The sequence below is a fragment of the Gossypium hirsutum genome, chromosome A07 (assembly GCF_007990345.1).
Source record: "Gossypium hirsutum isolate 1008001.06 chromosome A07, Gossypium_hirsutum_v2.1, whole genome shotgun sequence".
NCBI classification, from domain to species: Eukaryota; Viridiplantae; Streptophyta; class Magnoliopsida; order Malvales; family Malvaceae; genus Gossypium; species Gossypium hirsutum.
This window is the reverse complement of record NC_053430.1, coordinates 15757460-15778111: the sequence shown is the minus strand read 5'-3', so window position 1 is coordinate 15778111 and position 20652 is coordinate 15757460. Positions and strand designations below refer to the sequence as shown.

The window sequence follows — 20652 nt, the reverse complement described above, 5'->3', positions numbered from 1 at the left end:
ACAAATTCCTTAAATTCCTCACATCCCATACCTTCATGCTTGAAATCCCTACATTCACCACAAATTATAGTCAGACAATTAGGGCACTTACATTCCATCCCTCCCATATCATCATCTACTAACTTAGCTTTACAATCCTCGTAAGGGCATTCAAATACCAGAACCGGCAATATTACAGAGATCGTATTTTCGTCTTTCAATTTCGTCACGATGTGACATCGAATGCAATCGGAGCAGAACCGATGACCGCAATGCGTCTCGTTGAAGATATTCGAAGTAGGGTTTTGATCACCGCAAAGTCTGCAAAACAAAGGGTTAGATGAACCGCTGGGTAGCACATCAGTAATGGGGTTAGAGATTGGTAACTCGTCGATTATTACACCTTTCTGTTTCTTCATCGAACTGTTGTTCTGAACTTGGTGGTCATGAAGCTTTCTTTTATGAATCCTCATGTTTGAGGATTTTACTTTCAGCTTTTCACGTGAGGAAGAGAAGATTTCAGTCCTTGACAACATCAAAACTGAGTCAAAATTTGCAACTGAGTACTGGTTCTGGTTTCAAAGAGCAATTGGGGGAATTGGATGTATATATATTGTTGAGGAGAACACGTTTTTTTCCTTGGCAATCAAGGAAGAAGATGCTTTATTTCCGTTGATGTTTAATATTCATTTGAATTTTATATATGGTCTAATTTTAATCCCAGGTCATGTGCTCTTTGGATTTTAAAATTTAATCCTTTTGCTTTTGATTCCAATAATTTCGTCAATTTAAAAATAGTTTAATTTGGGAGTATTGTGGAGGCCCATGTACTTAGAGTCAGATCGTATTTTTTTCTCTCTATTAAAAATTAGTAAATTAATCCTTTTATATTAAATTAAAGAGTAAATTGGTTATTTCTGTTAAAAATTTCGTTCATTTATATTGTTAAAAACTAATGTAGTTGCTAGAATAACTAGAAAGTGACATGTGGCATGTCATATATACCTCATGCTTATGTACAAAGGTCAACTTTTAATAGAAGAAATGGATGAAATTTTTAACAGAATGACCAATTTACTCTTTGATCTAACGTACAAAGACTAATTTATCCATTTTTTAATAGAGGGATAAAATGAAATCCATCTCTTAATATATGTACCTTCATAATACTTTTACCTTCAATTTGGATACATGAGAAATTACTAGCTTGTATAGTTTAATAGATTTATATTTGATACACCCCCAGTATAATGATTTAAAATTTTTTTTTTTAGAAAAGGAGGATAGGGCAGTCTAAACATTTAACCCAATAACAATTAAGTCTTTTGTCACTGAACAAGTGACTTTAAAGCCAAAAAAACAAATGAGGTGTTATCATATTCAACCTACAAATAAAATTAATAAAATAAAAACAAAATTATATTGAATTAAAGTAAAAGATTAGATTTTAAATTTCAATATAACAGAGGGATTAAAACCAGAATTAGCCCATAAAGCTTTTAGATGATCCGGTAAAGTGGACTGGTGGGTGAGGGCGCGAGGCCCATCATTGTGAAGAGTTCGGCCTAAAATAATGGCGGTTCTTAATTAAACACCAAAATCCCCACCAGAAACACTATTATTTATTTCTAACAGCGAAAGCAACGTAGCTAAGTTACTGAAGCTGCGAGAGACTACTGCGTGAACAAAGAAAAGCGAAGGTAAGTGGGCTTCTTAGCTAGGGTTTCCTCAGAAATGATTTACGACGTCAATTCTCCTCTCTTCCGTTCATTCCTCAGCCAGAAGGGTGGCTCCTCCGACAAGAGGTTCTCTCTCCCTCTCTCTTTATCGCTCTCTCGTTATCTTTCGATGTGATTAACGTGAACGATTTTATTAATTGTGGATTTCATTAAGTATCGAATGGTGCTGGATTTCTTTTGATTTTCATGATTGTTGCAAAAGAAAATCGGAACGCTTGAAGAAGTTTTTCGATTGTGATTGTGAACAATATGAATCTGATGTTTAAGATAAGATGTCTTTTGTCTCTAATTTGTTAAAATTATATGGTTCTATGTGCTCAACGTTTAGATAGCTGGTTTATTGTGTGATTTATTTGATCTGAAATTAGGAGGATTTTTGCTTGCTAATAGTTTTAAATGCTTAAGAACAATTACGGATTCTGGAATTCAGTGGCTGAGCCAGGATTTCTTTATAGAAACATTATTATGTTCTATAAGAAAAAATAGTGAATATGAAAAGCATATATATATATATTGTGTATATGCTAAAATTATGGTTCCTAGAATTTATGTGTTCATAATATATATCATCGATAATAAGTAAAATGCCATTGTTTTACAAAGTAAATTATATTATTTTGAAGGTATTTTTGTATTTTTATATATTTATAGAAAAAATAGAAAAATACACACACATAAGGGATTTGAATTTAAAACACTATAGTTTTTAATTGTTGTTCCAATAGGGTCGGAAGCGTGTAAATTATTGTACTAAAAAATCACACAAAGTTCAATTCCCAGGGAAGAGAGGTGGATCACATGGATCTCTTAAATACCAAGTCTTTCCTTAGACAGAATATCCCTTCTATAGTAATTTAATAGCACAATTAAATACTACTATTATACCCTCAAATATTGAAAGAAAAATAGGACAAGAAAGAACACAAGAGATTTAACGAGGTTCGGTAAATTATACCTACGTCCTCGGGCACTAACACCAGATGATAACTTTACTATCTCCAAAATATTACAAACAAATAGAATTCCTTAAGAATTCTCAAATGGGAGAAGAGAGAAAACTAAGAGAGAAAGATTGGTTGGGATGGTTGAAATGAAAAAATGGTTAGGCCTATTTATAGTTGAAGTTCAGGGACTAACTTGCAAATGGCCTAAAAAATTAGGGACCAAAATTGCAATTATCCCTTTCAACTTTAAACAACTTGCCAACTATTTTTTTTCTTTCGGTGCCAATTGCACCTCCCACCATTTTTGACTTTTCAACCCCTTTTTAATTTAACTTATCAACAATCTCCACCTTGAAGATTTGATTAGGATAATCACATCTTCACACACTTCCTTCAACTCCCCAAATTTGATAAAGCTATCTTTTGTAGTGCCTCCAAATGCGCTCTCGAGCGCCATACACCTAAAGGTGCTCAAATTCTCAGGATGTTAATCAAGTTCAAACAATGATTAAACTTGATTGTTGTTACCACCTTGGTCATCATATCTGCGGGATTATCTGTTGTCGGAATCTTCTCAAGTAGAATTTTTCCTTTTTTAAAGACTTCCCGCACAAAGTGATATCTTACGTCGATATGCTTGGTTCTTGAATGATAGACTTGATTTTTCGCTAAATGAATAGCGCTCTGACTGTCACAATATAGACTAATGTGACTTTGAACAACTCCCAAGTCTTTCAATAATCCATTAAGCCAAATAGCCTCCTTAACAGCTTCTGTAACTGCCATATATTCTGCCTCTGTAGTAGACACAGCTACTGTAGACTGTAAGGTAGACTTCCAACTCACTGGGGCTTTTGCAAGAGTAAACAGATACCCCGTAGTTGAACGACGTTTATCTAAATCACCAGCAAAGTCGGAATCAACATATCCAACTACAAATTGACCAAGTGCTTCATCCTGTTCAAAAATTAAACCAACATCTACGGTTTTTCGAAGATACCGTAGAATCCATTTCACAGCTTGCCAATGTCCTTTTCCAGGATCATGCATATACCTGCTCACAACTCCAACAGCTTGTGAAATGTCAGGCCTCGTACACACCATCGCATACATCAAACTCCCAACTGCATTAGCATATGGGACTTTCGCCATATATTCTCTTTCATCTTCAGTCTTCGGAGATAATTGAGCACTAAGTTTCAAATGAGAAGCAAGTGGGGTACTTACATGTTTTGTGTTTTCATTTACACCAAAACATTGTAATACCTTTTTCAGATATTGCTTCTGATTTAAACAGAGCTTGCCTCTCGGTCTATCTCTACTTATCTCCATGCCGAGAATCTTCTTGGCCTCACCTAGATCTTTCATCTCGAACTCTTGATTCAACTGAGCCTTCAGCTTATCTATCTCATTTTGGCTCTTCGAAGCGATTAACATATCATCAACATACAAGAGTAGATAAATGAAAGATCCGTCATGCAGCTTCTGCAAATACACACAATTGTCATATTTGCTTCTTGTGTACTTCTGCCTTCTCATAAAGCTATCAAATCGCTTGTACCACTGCCTCGGGGATTGCTTCAATCCATATAGCGATTTGTTAAGCTTACAAACCCAATTTCTACCACCAGCATCTGTGTATCCTTCTGGCTGAGTCATATAGATCTCCTCTTCTAACTCACCATGCAAGAAAGCCGTCTTAACATCAAGTTGAGCTAGCTCCAAATTCAACTGTGCTACCAAGGCCAACAAAATTCTAATGGAGGAATGCTTCACAACAGGGGAAAATACATCATTGTAGTCAATTCCCTCCTTCTGAGCGTAGCCTTTAGCTACCAATCTTGCCTTGTAGCGAATATCCTTCTTGCTAGGAGATCTATCTTTCTTTGCGAATACCCACTTGCATCCGATTGCCCTTTTACCTTTCGGTAATTGCGCCAACTCCCAAGTATTGTTTTTCCGGAGAGACTGCATTTCTTCATCCATGGCGCTTTTCCATTTATCACTTTCTAAGCTTTGCATTGCTTCTTGATAAGTGATAGGAATATCATCAACAACGGGAAGGGCGTAGGCCACCATATCAGTAAATCGAGCAGGTTTACGAATTTCTCTCCGTGGCCTTGCAACTGCAACTGGTTCTGGTGTACTTAGTGGTTCTTGGGTCAGAACCTCTTCAACCTCTAATTCCTCCATTGTGGCTGGAGAATTAGACTTATTAACTGGGCAAATCCCCATCTGCTCAAACTCCACCTGTTTTGGAGTACACTCCACCTGCTGTGGAGTATTGCTCGTCTGAATATCTTTATCTGCTACCTTTTTCAATGTGGCAGATTCATCAAAGGTAACATCTCTGCTACAGATCATTTTCTTTGTGCTTAAGCACCAAAGACGAAATCCCTTCACTCCAGAAGTGATTCCCATAAAGAGAGCTTTCTTTGCCCTCGGATCTAACTTTGACTCCTTCACATGGTAATATGCAGTGGATCCAAACACATGTAAGGAATCATAATCTGTAGCCGGTTTTCCAGACCATACCTCCATAGGAGTTTTTCTTTCTAATGCAGATGATGGCAAACGATTAACAAGATGGCCAGCGTATGTCACAGCCTCAGCCCAAAATTGCTTGCCCAACCCAGCATTGGACAACATACATCGAACTTTCTCCAGCAATGTTCGATTCATACGCTCTGCCACTCCATTCTGTTGTGGTGTATCCCTAACTGTGAAGTGTCGAACAATACCATACTCTTGGCACACATCGAAGAACGGATCACTTTTATATTCCCCTCCATTGTCCGTCCTAAGCCGCTTGATTTTCTTGCCAGTCTGGTTTTCGATCATAGTTTTCCATTTAAGAAAAACTCCAAGCACTTCATCTTTAGTTTTCATGGTATACACCCAAACTCTTCTGGAAAAGTCATCAACAAAAGTAACAAAGTAGTGTTTTCCTCCCAACGAAGGTGTTTTGGAAGGCCCCCACACATCTGAGTGAATATATTCCAAAATACCTTTTGTATTATGGATAGCAGTGCCGAATTTCACTCTCTTTTGCTTTCCCAGAACACAATGCTCACAAAATTTTAATTTGCAAGCCTTTGCACCTTTCAACAATCCTTGCTTTGCCAGAATTTGCAAGGATTTTTCGCTGGCATGTCCCAACTTCATATGCCACAACTGCATTGAGTCCAAGTCTTTGTTACCGGAAGCTGCAGCGACTGCTCCAATAACTGTACTACCTTGGTAGTAATACAAGTTATTTTTCCTGATGCCCTTCAATATCACAAGTGCGCCAGATGTCACTTTCAAAATCCCATCTCTCATAGTAACAACTGAACCATTGGATTCCAAGGCTCCCAATGAGATGAGATTTTTCTTCAAACTGGGCACGTACCGAACATCAGTCAGAACTCTGGTTGATCCATCTTGATTCTTTAATTGGATTGAACCTATCCCAACAGTTTTACAGGCATTGTCATTGCCCATATAAACAACTCCTCCATTTAGTTCTACTAAATCAGAGAACCACTCCCGGTTAGGGGACATATGATAGGTACAACCCGAATCCAATATCCACTCATCTGAATGGAGCGACGATGATGATGCAACCAGTGATAGTTCAGAGTCACTAGTATCATGCTTAGCAACACAAGCATCTACAGCAGCTTTTCCCTTATTCTTCAGCTTTGGACAATTTTTCTTCCAGTGGCCTTTCTCATGACAAAAAGCACATTCATCTTTCCCGAGTCTGGACTTTGACTTTGATCTCCCCTTTTGAGTTTTCTTCCGAGTGTATGAACGACCTCGGACTACTAAAGCTTCTGTATCTCTGATTGAGTTTTTCTGTTTGTCCTTCTTTCTCTGTTCATAACTGTATAAGGCCGCACAGACTTCGCTCAGAGATATATCACTCCTGCCATGAAGTAGAGTAGTTTCTAGGAACTCAAACTCCTCAGGAAGTGACCCCAACAGCATCAAAGCCAAATCTTCATCTTTGAATGTCTCATCCATATTCAGCAAATCAGTGACTAACTGATTAAATTTGGTGATGTGATCATTCATTGTGGTACTTGGGACGTATGTGAAGCGAAACAGTCTTTTCTTCAAGTGGAGCTTATTTTGACTGTTTTTCTTCAAAAAATTTTCTTCAAGTGCCACCCACAACTTATTTGCAGAAGTCTCCTTTGAAAAAGCATACCTCTGCTCTCGAGAAAGGCATGATCGAATTGTGCCACATGCCAACCGATTGATTGCCTTCCAATCTTTCTCCTGTACATCATCTGGTTTCTCTTCATCAATGGCAATGTCTAGACCCTGCTGAAAAAGGGCATCTAGAACCTCACTTTGCCACATACCAAAATGGCCCGTGCCATCAAAGATCTCCACGGCCAATCTTGCATTTGCAATTGTCGGTCTTATCCACATGGACGATGTTGAAGCTCCTACACCGACCGTTTTCTCCATAATCTTTCAATATATACCTAAGGAAATCTTTTCTGATGTGGAAGATCAGTTTAAACTGCAACCACAGAGCATACTACGATTAACCTTCGGCTCTGATACACTTGTTGTTCCAATAGGGTCGGAAGCGTGTAAATTATTGTACTAAAAAATCACACAAAGTTCAATTCCCAGGGAAGAGAGGTGGATCACATGGATCTCTTAAATACCAAGTCTTTCCTTAGACAGAATATCCCTTCTATAGTAATTTAATAGCACAATTAAATACTACTATTATACCCTCAAATATTGAAAGAAAAATAGGACAAGAAAGAACACAAGAGATTTAACGAGGTTCGGTAAATTATACCTACGTCCTCGGGCACTAACACCAGATGATAACTTTACTATCTCCAAAATATTACAAACAAATAGAATTCCTTAAGAATTCTCAAATGGGAGAAGAGAGAAAACTAAGAGAGAAAGATTGGTTGGGATGGTTGAAATGAGAAATGGTTAGGCCTATTTATAGTTGAAGTTCAGGGACTAACTTGCAAATGGCCTAAAAAATTAGGGACCAAAATTGCAATTATCCCTTTCAACTTTAAACAACTTGCCAACTATTTTTTTTCTTTCGGTGCCAATTGCACCTCCCACCATTTTTGACTTTTCAACCCCTTTTTAATTTAACTTATCAACATTAATATCTCTATTTCTATCATTTCAACTGAAGCCTCATTTTTTTTAATTTCAATTGTTTATAAATATATTTGTTACATAATTCTGTTTTTCACCCGCATAATCTAGTTACTAATAAAGTGCTTTTTAGCCTATTCACACTTAATTGTCTGGCTTAGTGATTAAGACATGATTCCTCACCGTAAATAGCAGAGTTTTGATCCCACCTTCCCCAAATCAAAAGTTTTTTTAGCCTATTTACTGACACTACAATCATATGAATAAATCATTTTAGAAATTATTGTTTGTATAGATTTTTCATTGTTAAAGAATGACAGAAGTTTAAATGTTGAACTTAGGGAAAACTTTTAACAATTTTTTAAAGATTCAATGAGTTGGCAAATTGCAAATAAGAATTGGATCTTTCGGGGGCTATTGATTTATTTTGGAAGATGTAAAATCTACATAACGCCAGATATATATATGTATATATGTTTCAAAATTTTAGCCCCTCTGCTTTCCATGTGACCCTGCCACTGCTGAAACCAGTGCTTCTAATTTTGTAATAGGTCCCTTAACATCTTGTCATTACCATTCTCTATACAATAAAATAAAACTTACTGCTCGGACTGCTTTTATTTCTCTCTGTCTATCTATCTCTATGTAACACTCACCGAAGCATGTTTTCTGGAAAGTTCTTTTTAACATTCAGTTTCATTTATGTGGTTGTGTTCACTATTTAGAGGAAAGATGTGGTTCTGTTTAGCTAGTTTAGCTTGCTATACCATATGATATAAGTGATGACTATGTGGTGGTTTTCTTATGCATCTTTTATGATCTACCCCTTCCAGTTTTACCATTATCTGCTGCAATCTTGTTGTAAGAGAAGTTTATGTTACGATGACATACTTTTGACATGTTGATGTAACTGTTGCTTGATCTTTCAGGAAAATGGAGGAGCAAAAGCCTAAGGAACAGAAACCCAAAGCAAACGAGAACAAGCCAGTCATGACGGAGTAGTCGTTGCTTTTGGTTTTAGGATTTAATATGCTTTAGAATGGAAGATGAGGGTATCAGATGCTTTAAAATGCTATGATACTTGCTACGATAACTCTGTTTTTTGTGTGGATCTTTCAAATACTATGATTTTTGTTTTTTGACTCTGGTTGTCAAGCTTGTAATTTTCTGTTTTTATAAATTTCATTTCAATATCAAGAAAATTTCATGCTATGAGATTGGCAAAGGTGATACATGTCTGTGTTGCACACTTGCTTATTGATTTAATGCGAAATGGGAAATGCTTATATGCATATGGCATCAGACTCTTCATAAGTTAACCAACTCGGTTCGAGGTCTGCAGGGGCTGATATCTCTATACACGCTTTGGAGCAGCTTGGTTCTTGTGTTCCAGCCAAAAAGCAACGCTCTCAAAGCCGTAAGGTTAGTTTAACGGATACAAAATAAATAGTATCATTATTACTTCAATAATTCACTTATTAAACAAATTATCTACGCATCTAATATGTATATATTCTGCAGACTGAAAATCCTTAAATTTAGTTTTGATCTGTCATAATTTTATTACTTGCATAATTAGTAAACTTTTTTCTGCTGATTGATGAACTTTTTTCTCTTGGAGTAAAGTCCTAAAGCTAATAGCCAAACCATTCACTTTGTGGGAGAAATATTGACAATTTATTGATAGTTGGTCTTTGGGTCCCTGATTACTTTCATCATAACGCAGGAAGCCATTACGAGTTTTTATGACCAAAGTTGGCTTTTTTGGTAGTATAGTCACTGAGTCAAATCTTGGTTAATTCGTTTGACCCTCTAAATTAGGTTGCAATCAAGTCAAGCTGGACCTAAATATTGGCAAGCTTGGGCTTGGGACACAACTCGAGCTCAATTAGGCTCATTTATATTTAAGCTATTTTGGTATATAATAAGGGTACAAATATAATTTCATGAAAATTTATTAAAACAAAAAGCTCAATTAGGTTTGTGAGTATTTTGAATGGAGTATTATAGAGTTTAAATTCGGGTCAATCAAAGGATTGAGTTCAATTCTAAAATTATTGAGGGCTTGTTTAGTAGTGCTTAAAAAAATTTTTAGCTTGAAAAATACTTTTGAAAGAAAAGTTGTACTAAACAAGTTGTTTTTAGTTGAATTTTTTAGCTTTTGAAAAGGAGAAACTAAAATTTTTATAGCTTTTTGTCTTTTAAAAGCATTTTTGGTGTTTAATTACTTTTTCACCTCTCTAATAAGATAATTTTTTTTTCTTGGTGTTTAATTACGACAATGTATTAAAATCATTTATTAAAAATAAAAAAAGTATTTTTTAAAATAATACAAATGTGTTAATATTTAATTATAAATATTTAATAGTTATATTTAAATATTTAAAATATACTTTAATTAAATTTTATAAATAATTAATATTTATTACTTAAACATATTTAAAATTTATATTTCATATATTAAAATATTAACAAGTTATAATAAATTATTTTTATATTTTTATTAAAATATAATAATATTAACTAATTTGAATATTATTTAAATACATATTTATTACTTGATAATATCATATTTAAAATGAATATTTTATTTTTCAAAAGTATTTTTTAATAGTAATTTTAAATACTTAGATATTAAATTAATTTTTTAAAAATACTTATTTAAAAGTATTTTTTGATGGTACTTTTTAAAAATATTTTTCAAAAGAATTATTAAACTAAATTGAATTTAATTTTTTGAGTCAGAATAGTTGATGAGCACCCGTGTGAGATTTACACTTGAACTCTAAATTGGTGGATGAAATTTGTATGTTCAATGTTTAAGTTCAGCTAGTTTCTAAATAAACAATGCGTGGTGAATGTAGGGCAGACATTTACCATTCTAGGAGATGAATTTTTGACCCGAACTTGAAAGTTGATGCTATAAATTTGAATTGATTTAAATGCTTGAATTTGTCCAAGTGGATTAAAATTGATTTGAATTAAAAATTTTAAATTCAAATTTACTTTGAAATTATTGAAACTCAAAATAATATAGAATTGTAACGATTTAGTTTGAAAAATTCGAGATTTAAATTTTAATAATTTAAATTAAAATATCATAACTCAAAATGACATGACTTGAATTTGAATTATTTGAAGTTAAAATTACTCAAATTTAAAATTATCTAAATCTTAAAAGATTTAAATTTGAAGTTAATTTAAAATTAAAACAACATGAACAATCTAATTTTGAATATTTTAAAATTTGAATTAATTTAATCACATTAATATTAACTCGATCCATCTAAATATAATAATAGATAATATTCAGGGTAAAAAAAGGGGTAGACAAGGGTTGGCTTTTTTTCATTACTATTTTAAAATGAAAAATTTTGGTTTAGGTCAAAATTTATAGAATTTTAGATTAATATATAAAAAATATTATTTGACTTATTTTAAAATATTAGAATTTTAATTTAATCATTTTAAAAATCATAAAAATATAAATCAAAATTATATTTTTAATTATCCTAAAAATATGTAATTACATAAACTCGATCTTTTTTAAAACAAATTTCTAATTTCGCTAATACTGACACCATGATTGTCAAAAAGCTGTCCCCAGCCCTTAGTAAACTTTCTACTCTAACAAGATGAGAAAAAAGAAAATTCTTTCTTTTTTCCGAAGCAATCCTTTTTTCTTCTTCACTTTACCTTTTTCACCAAAGGTAAGACAGACAACCCCCTCCCCCCATTGTTGTTTTTTATAGATTAATAAATAATGAAAGATTTTCGCAGTCAAACGTGGGGAAAAGAAAAAGCTTGTAAAAAAGAAATTATATTTACAATAAAAGGACCTCAGAGAAAGGGATAAATAAAGCCAAACAAGGGACAACTACAGACATATGGGTCCATTAATAAGGTTGATGCATGGGGCATGCACTCGAGTGTTCATTATTGCCTTACCATGTGAATGCTTGAACTTGTAAAAGTTATACATTTTGTTCTAACCATAACGTAATTATTGTTTCTTTTAATATATTTGTATGAGCTTAAAAGGTTTAAATATTATTATTCGCTAAGATAGTTTTAATAAAAAGGGTTAATTTAGTATGTTAAATTTGGTATATGAATTATACATAACGTGGCTCCCAAAAAAATTGTTTGTGTGGTTAATGGAAAAAAAATATAGATATTTAATTGGGGAAAAATTAAAACTCAAGTATCAAATTAAATATTAAAATCAAATTTTGGTGTTTATATGGGATAAAGAAAAATTTAAATTCTAATTGAATGTTGAAGCCAAATTTGAATATCAAATTGGGACAAAAAATTTGAAACCAAATATAAGTAACAAATACTATATTAACCCTAAGAAAAATGATTTTAGAATTTTGTTAGATATCCCTAGTTAAGAACCTCTCTTGGTCATCTAAGAAATCCGTTTGGTCAATTTCATTAACCATTGCCAACACCTCGTAGGATTATTTTTGGAAAGACCACGTCGGAGGGCCAACTTTTTATTCTCACTCCACCATCTATGTGACAGGCAAGATGGAATGGTACAAATCGAAAGATATTTAAATAAGTGACAAATGCAGAAAACCCACAATTGTTCAATTTTTAAACTCCCAACGATAGACACCTATCCTAATGAGCATAAAAACCTTTCTAGTGATTGGATGGAGATGGAAGACCCCTTTCCCAGCTCTTAAAGATGTGTCGAATCTAACAGATCATTAATTTTTTGTTGCACTGATATAACACTACGTTGTGATATTTAAGGTTAAAACCTCGTCAACTCTTACGTATAGTTGTAAAAGGCAATTATTGATGGAATTAGTTGGTTCATGTGTTACGAAAGCCGTTGTTGTTCGTTCCATGTCTTGTTATAATGGGCTATCGAATTGAGCTTTAAATAGGTTTTGTTTGTGTTGAGTTCGATCCATTTAAATGTGGCATATTTGACAAAGTTAGAAGTATGGGTCGACTAAGGTGCTAAGACTCACAATCGAATTACTTGAAGTGATTAGATAAGCATGAAAATCTTATTATTAAAATGTTATTTTTTAGAGATACATATTAGATATATTCAAGGGATTTTTGGAGCAGTCATTTATGAAAACTTTTATATGGTAAATACTCAGGATAATTAATGAGATAATTTTGGCTTTTAAATATGAGTTTAAAGCCTATCAAAACACTGTTAATTAACCACTTGAAGAGACCTATAAATAGGTTGTTTTGTGCTACACATCAAGAGCAATTTTTGAAGTGTCTTCGTTGATAGTTTTACTGAACAAAACTTTGCAAACGTAAAATTGTTATATCTAAACTGCGTCAACAAAAACCGGTTGTGTCAATTTTTTCTATTTTATTTTTTTTGCTGCTTATTTTTGTTTTAACTATGGTTATAACAAATGCTAAATAAAATCAATTTATCATAACAACAAACTAATTATTTTTTCTAACATGAAATCATAATTCCATGTGTACTTGTTTGATTTCTTTTCAAAAGCTTTGATGACATCAAATTTAGATGTAATTTCAATGGAATGGGATAAATCAACCTAACCATAATAATTTCCAATCTCCCTCAAGAAATTAAAGACATTAATTTTCGATAGATTTTTTTTAAGGTGCAACGGTATAAATAAAAATTGGGTAAAGTGAAAAAATTGTTTTCAAGAATGATAAATAAATAAAAGATTTTTGGGAGGTAAAGTACACTTATGATTTCCTAAAAATTAAAGGAATTATTAGTGAATTTTCCATTTTTGGAGAGTAAAGTTCATTGTTTGCCTCCTCCCTCGGCTCCTAAATACAATCAATTAAGACAATTACTAAATTGAATAACAATTTAACCATTAACTTAATTAAAATAAATCTGAAAAAGAATCTACTCATTTTAACAGAATAGACTCAATTTAAAAATCTCAAAATTATCATAATTTTAGTCTCACTATTTTTTAAAAATTATTGTTCATATTCTTGGTAGATATATCCATTTCCAATTATATACAAGAAATCATAGCTGATTAGAACTAGAAAAGGTAAAGTAAAAAAAAAAAAAAAGTTGGCGGTGGTTATAGACGTGAGACTTGCATTGAAGAAAAAAAGTTTCCAAAGTAGCTTTCGTTTCTTATCAATGATACTTAAATCTCAGTCAAATTACAATTTTGATACTTCTATTATGTTCTTACTTCCATTTCTATACTTTAATTTGATATAATTCGATTTCTCTGTTTTTATAACATCATTAGTTAATTCAAATATTTAATATAGTTGATGATTTCAATCATAAGAAAAACTTATTCCAACATTTTAACTAGATTAGTAAAAGATCAAATAATCTATATGGATTAAATTCCTAATTTGAACATAGTATAGGGACTAAAACCAAATTTGAACCTTAAATATCTACTCTCATCTCCTCCCTGCATTCACGCCGCTCTCATTTCTCAAATTTTCATGCACTTAAAAACTTTGCTTTGTGTTTCATTGCCAATTTGCTTAACCACTTCAAGTTCATCAAACAAAAGGAATTTCATTTTTCTAAGTCACTAGAGCTATTAGTTCTTTGATTTTTCTTTTTGCTCATTAAAAAAAATGTCTGAATTTTCTTTGGCTTCAACAACTGTTGTGAAGAAGAAAACCCAGTTTTCAAGCCTTTTGCTTTCTAATTTCATGTTATTTTGCTCTTTAATTCTTTCACACCCTCTTTATTTCTCTTATTTCATCTTCTTCTCTCCTTATTTATTCAAGATTTTCTCTTTTCTTTCGCCTCTCTTTGTCACCACTTCCCTTTTGGTTATTGCATTTTTGACAGTATTAAGGTCTGAAGTAGTTGATGGTGAAAGTGATGATGGCTTTGGATGCTTGGAAGAGCTTGAAGCGTATAAGATCGTGTTTGAAACGTCGACCATTGTTGATATTAGAGAAAACCCAGACGAAGTTTCTGGGGTGGAACCCGTTGTTGGTTGTTTACAAGGTGTTGAACTTGAAGAAGCTTCGGTTCAGAGGGTTGAAACATTGACGAGTGGTGAATTCACGGAAACTGTTCGAGTGAATGCCACAGTGAAGATCTTAGAAGAGTTTTTGCGTCAGAAAGATGATGGGGTGGTTGAAATTTTGTCTTCTAAAAGCGTGGAGGCCAACAATGATAAAGGATCCAATCCCAAGACTACAATGAATGCTGATAATGGTGAGGAGTTTGAAGCCAAAGCAATGGTGAATTCCCCTATAGTGAAAGCTAATTATGGAGATAATGACATGAACTTTGGGAATTTGGGTTCAATGAGGAAAGAAAAGGAGTGGAAGAGAACATTGGCATGTAAGCTTTTCGAGGAGAGGCACAACGCGGTGGTGGCTGCTGCGACGACGGAAAATGAAGGTGGTGAAGGGATGGATTTACTATGGGAAACATATGAAAGTTCTGATACCAATAAATTAAAGCTGAAAAGCTTTGGCTCGAAGAAAGGAAAGAAAGGCGCCAATTACGAGGAAGACGACGATGACGACTACGACAACGACTCAGACGGTAAACTGTGTTGTTTGCAAGCTCTGAAGTTCTCAACGGGGAAGATGAATTTAGGAATGGGGATGGGAAGGCCTAATTTTGTTAAAATTTCAAAGGCATTCAAAGGGTTTGGGTGGTTGCACCATGTTGGTAGCACTAAGCATGGCAAGAAAGGGTATCATTGAACTATAGATTATAGGTTAATTTTTATATATATCATATGTGCTTGATGAGATGTATTTTTCTTAGAATTACAAGTAGATATATATGTATGTTATTTAATTTCAATTGAAAATTTGAAGGATTCTTTTTCTTCTGATTGCTTCCAATCCTTTATGGGGGTTGTGATTAGTGGGAGTGTGAGACAAAACTACTGATAAAAGTTTGCAGCTGCTGGAGGCTGCGTGAGAGACCACAAGGAGAGTGGATTATGGGTATCTTGAGATATTTGGATAATTATTCAATTTTGGAGACTGAATTCCGAGAGATTTTGGATCGGTTAAATCTTATGGTAAATAGGGGTATTCAGAAAATTTTTATTCAAATTGATAGTATTGAAGCTATTAAAGTTATGATGGAAGATGATACGAGAATCTCTAATTTTACCATTATTAGAAGAATTCATCATACACTTAAAAAGTTAGCAATGAAAAATTCAGTATGTTCCTAGAGAAAATAATCTAATTGCTGATAGCTTGGTTAAGATTATTTGTATTAAAAGTTTAGGTTTAAGATTATTTGAGGATACTCTTTTGAGAATCTAATTTGTATTGTTTCTTTTTCTTTTACCAAATAAAAAATAAAATCAAATAATTAAATATTAAAAGTTAAAATTATGAGACCCAATCAACTGAAGGGGATAATATTGGCTTCTTCTTCTTCTTCTTCATATGGTTGAATTTATAATGTCAAAAGCAGCATAATGGAATTTTATATGATCAGAGAGAGACAGTCGAATGCAAGTTTCACCTAAACCATCATCCATCATTTGTCCTTGGGTTTGCCGCTCTCTGGAGCATCCAAGGCATGCCCAACACTTCATCATTTTTATCCTATTCTTTACCTTAATCTTAATTTCATTATTTATCGAATTTCAATATTCAATAATTGTCATTATTTAAATTATATATTTATTGGTTGATTAAATTTTAATTTAATTGATATTGTTGTAATAAAATGGTTGCAATAAATTAATCATTCACCCATTTTGGGCTATTGACATAAGTCCACATGTGGTCTGGACTAATTGTTTGCAAACAAGTAAATTGGAAACAAGACTAAAATCGTGATTAAAGTGAAACATTTATTTGATATCTATATGGGTAATATGAACTAAATGAAACATTTAGGCTTCCTTTGGATGCAACTGCATCTCAGTGTGTTGGTTTTTTAACGCTAAAAAAAATTACAACTGAAACGTTAGTTAAACGCAAGGCTGTTTGGAAAGCTTTCTTCAGTGCGTTGAAAATGCATTTCACCTCACCGGAGGCTTAATTTCAGACTGGAGCCTTTTGCTCCAGGAAAAATTTAGCAACTTCAGTTGCTTTTTCTTTTCCTCTTTTACCCATTGCATTGTTCAGGCTTTTCTGATGTTTGGTTACCCTTCTTCTCTCCTTTCCCCTTCCCCTTCCCCTTCCCCTTTGGTTGCAAATCAGTTTGGTCAAGGACCTCTTCCGGTTCCTCCTTCATCCAGGTAAGGCCCCTTCTCCTTCTTCCGTTCTTCATCTTCTCTTCTCAGCATATTTTGTTTTGTTTCCTCTCTTTCTCTCTTTCTCATGCAAATCTACCATGAATTCTTCGATGGGTCTTGGCTTAAGGCGACGGTCGTTCTTTGATTTCTAACATTTTTATTTTAATGAATTATGCTGATTGTCATCAAATTGAGAGAAAGTGTAGTAGCCGATGAAGATTACAGATTATCTATTGGGTTTTCAGTCATTAACTTGGAATTGTGGAATTGTGGATTATGCTGTTTTAATGAATTAGCCGATGAATTATGCTGTTTTTGTTGGATTCTCAGTCATTAACTTGGAATTGTGGCCTGCATTGTACATCTGACGGCATGCATTATGATGGAGCTATCTATGAAGCTGCTGTTCAGATTATGCTAAATACATTGCTTATTGAATCTCATCAAACTCTTTGATTACTCTTAAATCCTGTTCTTAGCTGTTTTTTCATTATACCTATTATTTTACAGCAACCTTGAGAAAGAAAGAAGAGGCTTGATTCTTGCCAGTTTTTTCCCTTAATTTGGATTAACACACAAGTATGCTTTTTTTGTATGACAATTTTTTTTACATGTTTGGAAACCAAATATTCATTTGTTTGTATACTATAGCTTCATCACACTTTGATTGATTCAAATCTAAATTTTTGTGAACAAATATTGTTGTACAATATTAGTTGCATCTTCTAGTGTCTTTCTTTTTTGCAATATATAACTGCAATTGAGTATAGATTGAAAATCGAGTCTATAGCTGTGTACATTTATTTGAAGAAGCAATTTGATTGTCAACAGTTGTTCTAAGTACCTAGGGGCAGTATAAATAAGAAAGATAGGAGAGATTAATGGAGATGTTAACTATAGGATTAAAGGTGGAGACTTGTGACAAAAAGAGCCCTGCTTTGCTATAGGACAGTTCTAAGAGACCTGCTTTGCTATACGGTAGGGAATGTTGGGGTAACAAGAAGCAATATATACAAAACACTAGTCTAGCCGTGACACAAATGTTAAGATAGATGTAAGACTAAGGATGTAGTTAGATATGATGAAATTCATCTCAAAGTTGAGTAAGGTGATAGAAAACCATTTATATTGGTTTGATGAATAAAAGAATTGAACTGGTGTTGACTGAAATAAGGCTAAATGCTCCTCGATAGCAAAGTAGTACCATGAGAAAATGAACCCTGTGGAGAGTGAAATAGAACATGAAGTCATGTGCTCGGACCCCAGGGCTCTGACCACGTGCTTGTTGAAGAAATTATGATGCTAGTAATGTAACATCTACCCATACGGCAAACTTAAAGTAAAGTATGGCCTGCATTAGGGGTTTGAAAATGGTGGAGAAGAAAATTTGAAAGATGAGAGAGGGAATACATAAGCTCTGTTCGTGCATCTTTGTTTTGTTGACGTGTTGATTCAAAGAAAATCGTGTAAATCTAGTTCGACGATGTATATAAGCTGTTCATTTATTTGATATGTTAATTGGAAGGAAGTTATGTAAATCTAGTTGAAAGGTTCTACTTTTCCAGAAAAATACCTGCTTCATTCCTTCTTCCTATTTCTTTTTGCTTAATCTGCATCAAATCTCAACCCCATCATCTGTCCAATTCATATTATCAATCTATGCTTATATGCCTAAGATGCAATTTGCAAAAAATAAAAGCATTGGCTTGTTGAACTAAGGTGCAATATGCATATATGTGTGTGTTTGATAATGAAGTCTAAAGAGTAGTCCAATTTATCCGCAAAACATGCAAAATTTTCTTTTTCTTTTGTCGGTCAAAATGCATGATTTCCTTATAGTCTCATGTTTATTGTTGAATGCTCAAATATTGAGAAGTGTATAGTTTGATATTATCCCTTTATTTGGGTTCGAGGCCCACTGGTGCCGAAGTGTTGCTTCATTAGCTTGTGAAGTTCAGAGTTGCAGACTTTATACAACTTTTTCCCTTGTACAGGTTCATTGTTCACCAAGAAGTTTTTTTTGGGGTAGAGGATTTTCTTGATGATGATAATAGCAAGCCATACACTTATCAGAAAGGAAAAAAGTCGAAGAATCCGAACAAGCATGTCTCATTTAAACAACGGACCGAAGCCTACATGGAACCATTTACACTCGATGTCTTCATCTCGAAGCGGTTTGTTTCCACTTTTGTCACACATAGGGTGACATGTAATCAAGTTGCAGTCGTAGGCACAAACTCGAAAGACATTAAAGCAGTACTGAGATCCAGATCGGACATTCCAGCTTGCTTGGCAATCGGGCAGATATTAGCTGAGAGAGCGTGAGAAGCCGATGTGTATACAGCTTTTTATACTCCCAGGGAGAGGGACAAATTCGAAGGCAAAATCAGAGCTGTGGTTCAATCCCTCATTGATAATGGAATTGATATTAAAGTTTTGCTTGATTGAATGATTTGAATTCAGTTATTGATCTTTACACTCTTTACCCAAACCTTTTGAAAGATATTTTGTGTTATTTAATTAAGCTTGTGAATATGCTTGACTGATGTATTTCTCTCTCATTTCTATTTACATTTTGATTTTATACCTTCAAATGAGATGCTTGAAATTGCAAATTGTGTGGGTTTATGCTTGGAAATAAGCTTGAATTCTTAATGCTTGATTCTAGTAGCTTCTAAGCTTAATCAAGTTTTCTTATTTTCAACTGAGTAGATGGTATAAATTAAAATATAAAAATTTATGGTATTTTGAATTTTAATCTTAATATAAAAATATAAAACAGTTTCAAAATAATATTTATTATTTTATAAAATATTGGATATTTGGTTAAGGTATATATATTTTCAAAGAAAATAAGAAACACATCTATTGATTAAACTTTGCTTAGTTGACGTGGATTTTTAATTCGTTAACACATATTTATATTCAATATTTTGTAAGCGCAATACACATAAAAGGTATTTTTGTAAGAGCAATACAAATAAATATAATTGTAATAATTTTTAATTCTTTATTAATTTTGTAATTGTTAAATAATTTTAAAAACTTCGATTATATATTATTTTCAATCTAATGTCCTTAAAAGTCATTTTCTATTTTCACCTCACCGCTACAGCTGCGTTTGAATCCAAACACACACTCCACCGCTGTTTCTAATCTCACTGCTACAGTATCCAATCTCACCGCTACAGTACTTAATCTCACCGCCACCGCTGTTTTTAACCTCACCGGAGCTAAACACACCGCCTATCCAAACTAAGCCTTAGTATATATAAAAGATAAAAATATAATTTATTTCTAAGAATAAATATTCCGGTTATGACTTTGGAAACATTTATTTTAATAAATTTACATACTAGTTGATAAGAGTTACTTCAGAAACAAAAAATAAAAGTGAAATGTTTTTAGTTATTCTTTTAATTCGAATAAAATGCAATTAAATTTAGTATATACGAGTTAACGATCAGAATCTATATAGATAGAATTTATAACGGGATCTCGAAAAACAAGCAATTTCTGTTGGGCCTATATCCTTTTTTTTTTTGGTTCATTAGGATTTTTATTAGTTGGTACTTCTAGTTATCTTGGTAAGACTTTGATATCTTTATTTCCATCTTAGTAAGTTTCGTAACCATTTTTTTTAAAAAAACGGGTATCGACTTGATT

The 20652-nt window shown here is 33.2% G+C and overlaps 3 protein-coding genes across 3 annotated transcripts; all 3 read left to right on the top strand.

Moving 5' to 3' along the window:
* The first annotated feature begins 1424 nt into the window (after positions 1 to 1424).
* Positions 1425 to 9007, top strand: LOC107932925 (wound-induced basic protein). Its single transcript, XM_041117647.1, has 2 exons — positions 1425 to 1784; positions 8725 to 9007. The coding sequence occupies exons 1-2, from the start codon at positions 1714 to 1716 to the stop codon at positions 8795 to 8797; spliced, it is 144 nt and encodes a 47-aa protein (XP_040973581.1). The 5' UTR covers positions 1425 to 1713; the 3' UTR covers positions 8798 to 9007.
* A 5205-nt stretch (positions 9008 to 14212) lies between these two features.
* LOC107932916 (uncharacterized) lies at positions 14213 to 15612 on the top strand. The gene has a single exon (XM_016865039.2). It carries the CDS (start codon positions 14387 to 14389, stop codon positions 15479 to 15481), a length of 1095 nt encoding a protein of 364 aa, XP_016720528.2. The 5' UTR covers positions 14213 to 14386; the 3' UTR covers positions 15482 to 15612.
* Positions 15613 to 16639: 1027 nt separating this feature from the next.
* LOC107932903 (uncharacterized) lies at positions 16640 to 19519 on the top strand. The gene is made up of 2 exons (XM_016865027.2): positions 16640 to 16989; positions 18981 to 19519. The coding sequence occupies exons 1-2, from the start codon at positions 16886 to 16888 to the stop codon at positions 19309 to 19311; spliced, it is 435 nt and encodes a 144-aa protein (XP_016720516.1). The 5' UTR covers positions 16640 to 16885; the 3' UTR covers positions 19312 to 19519.
* The last annotated feature ends 1133 nt before the right edge of the window (positions 19520 to 20652 follow it).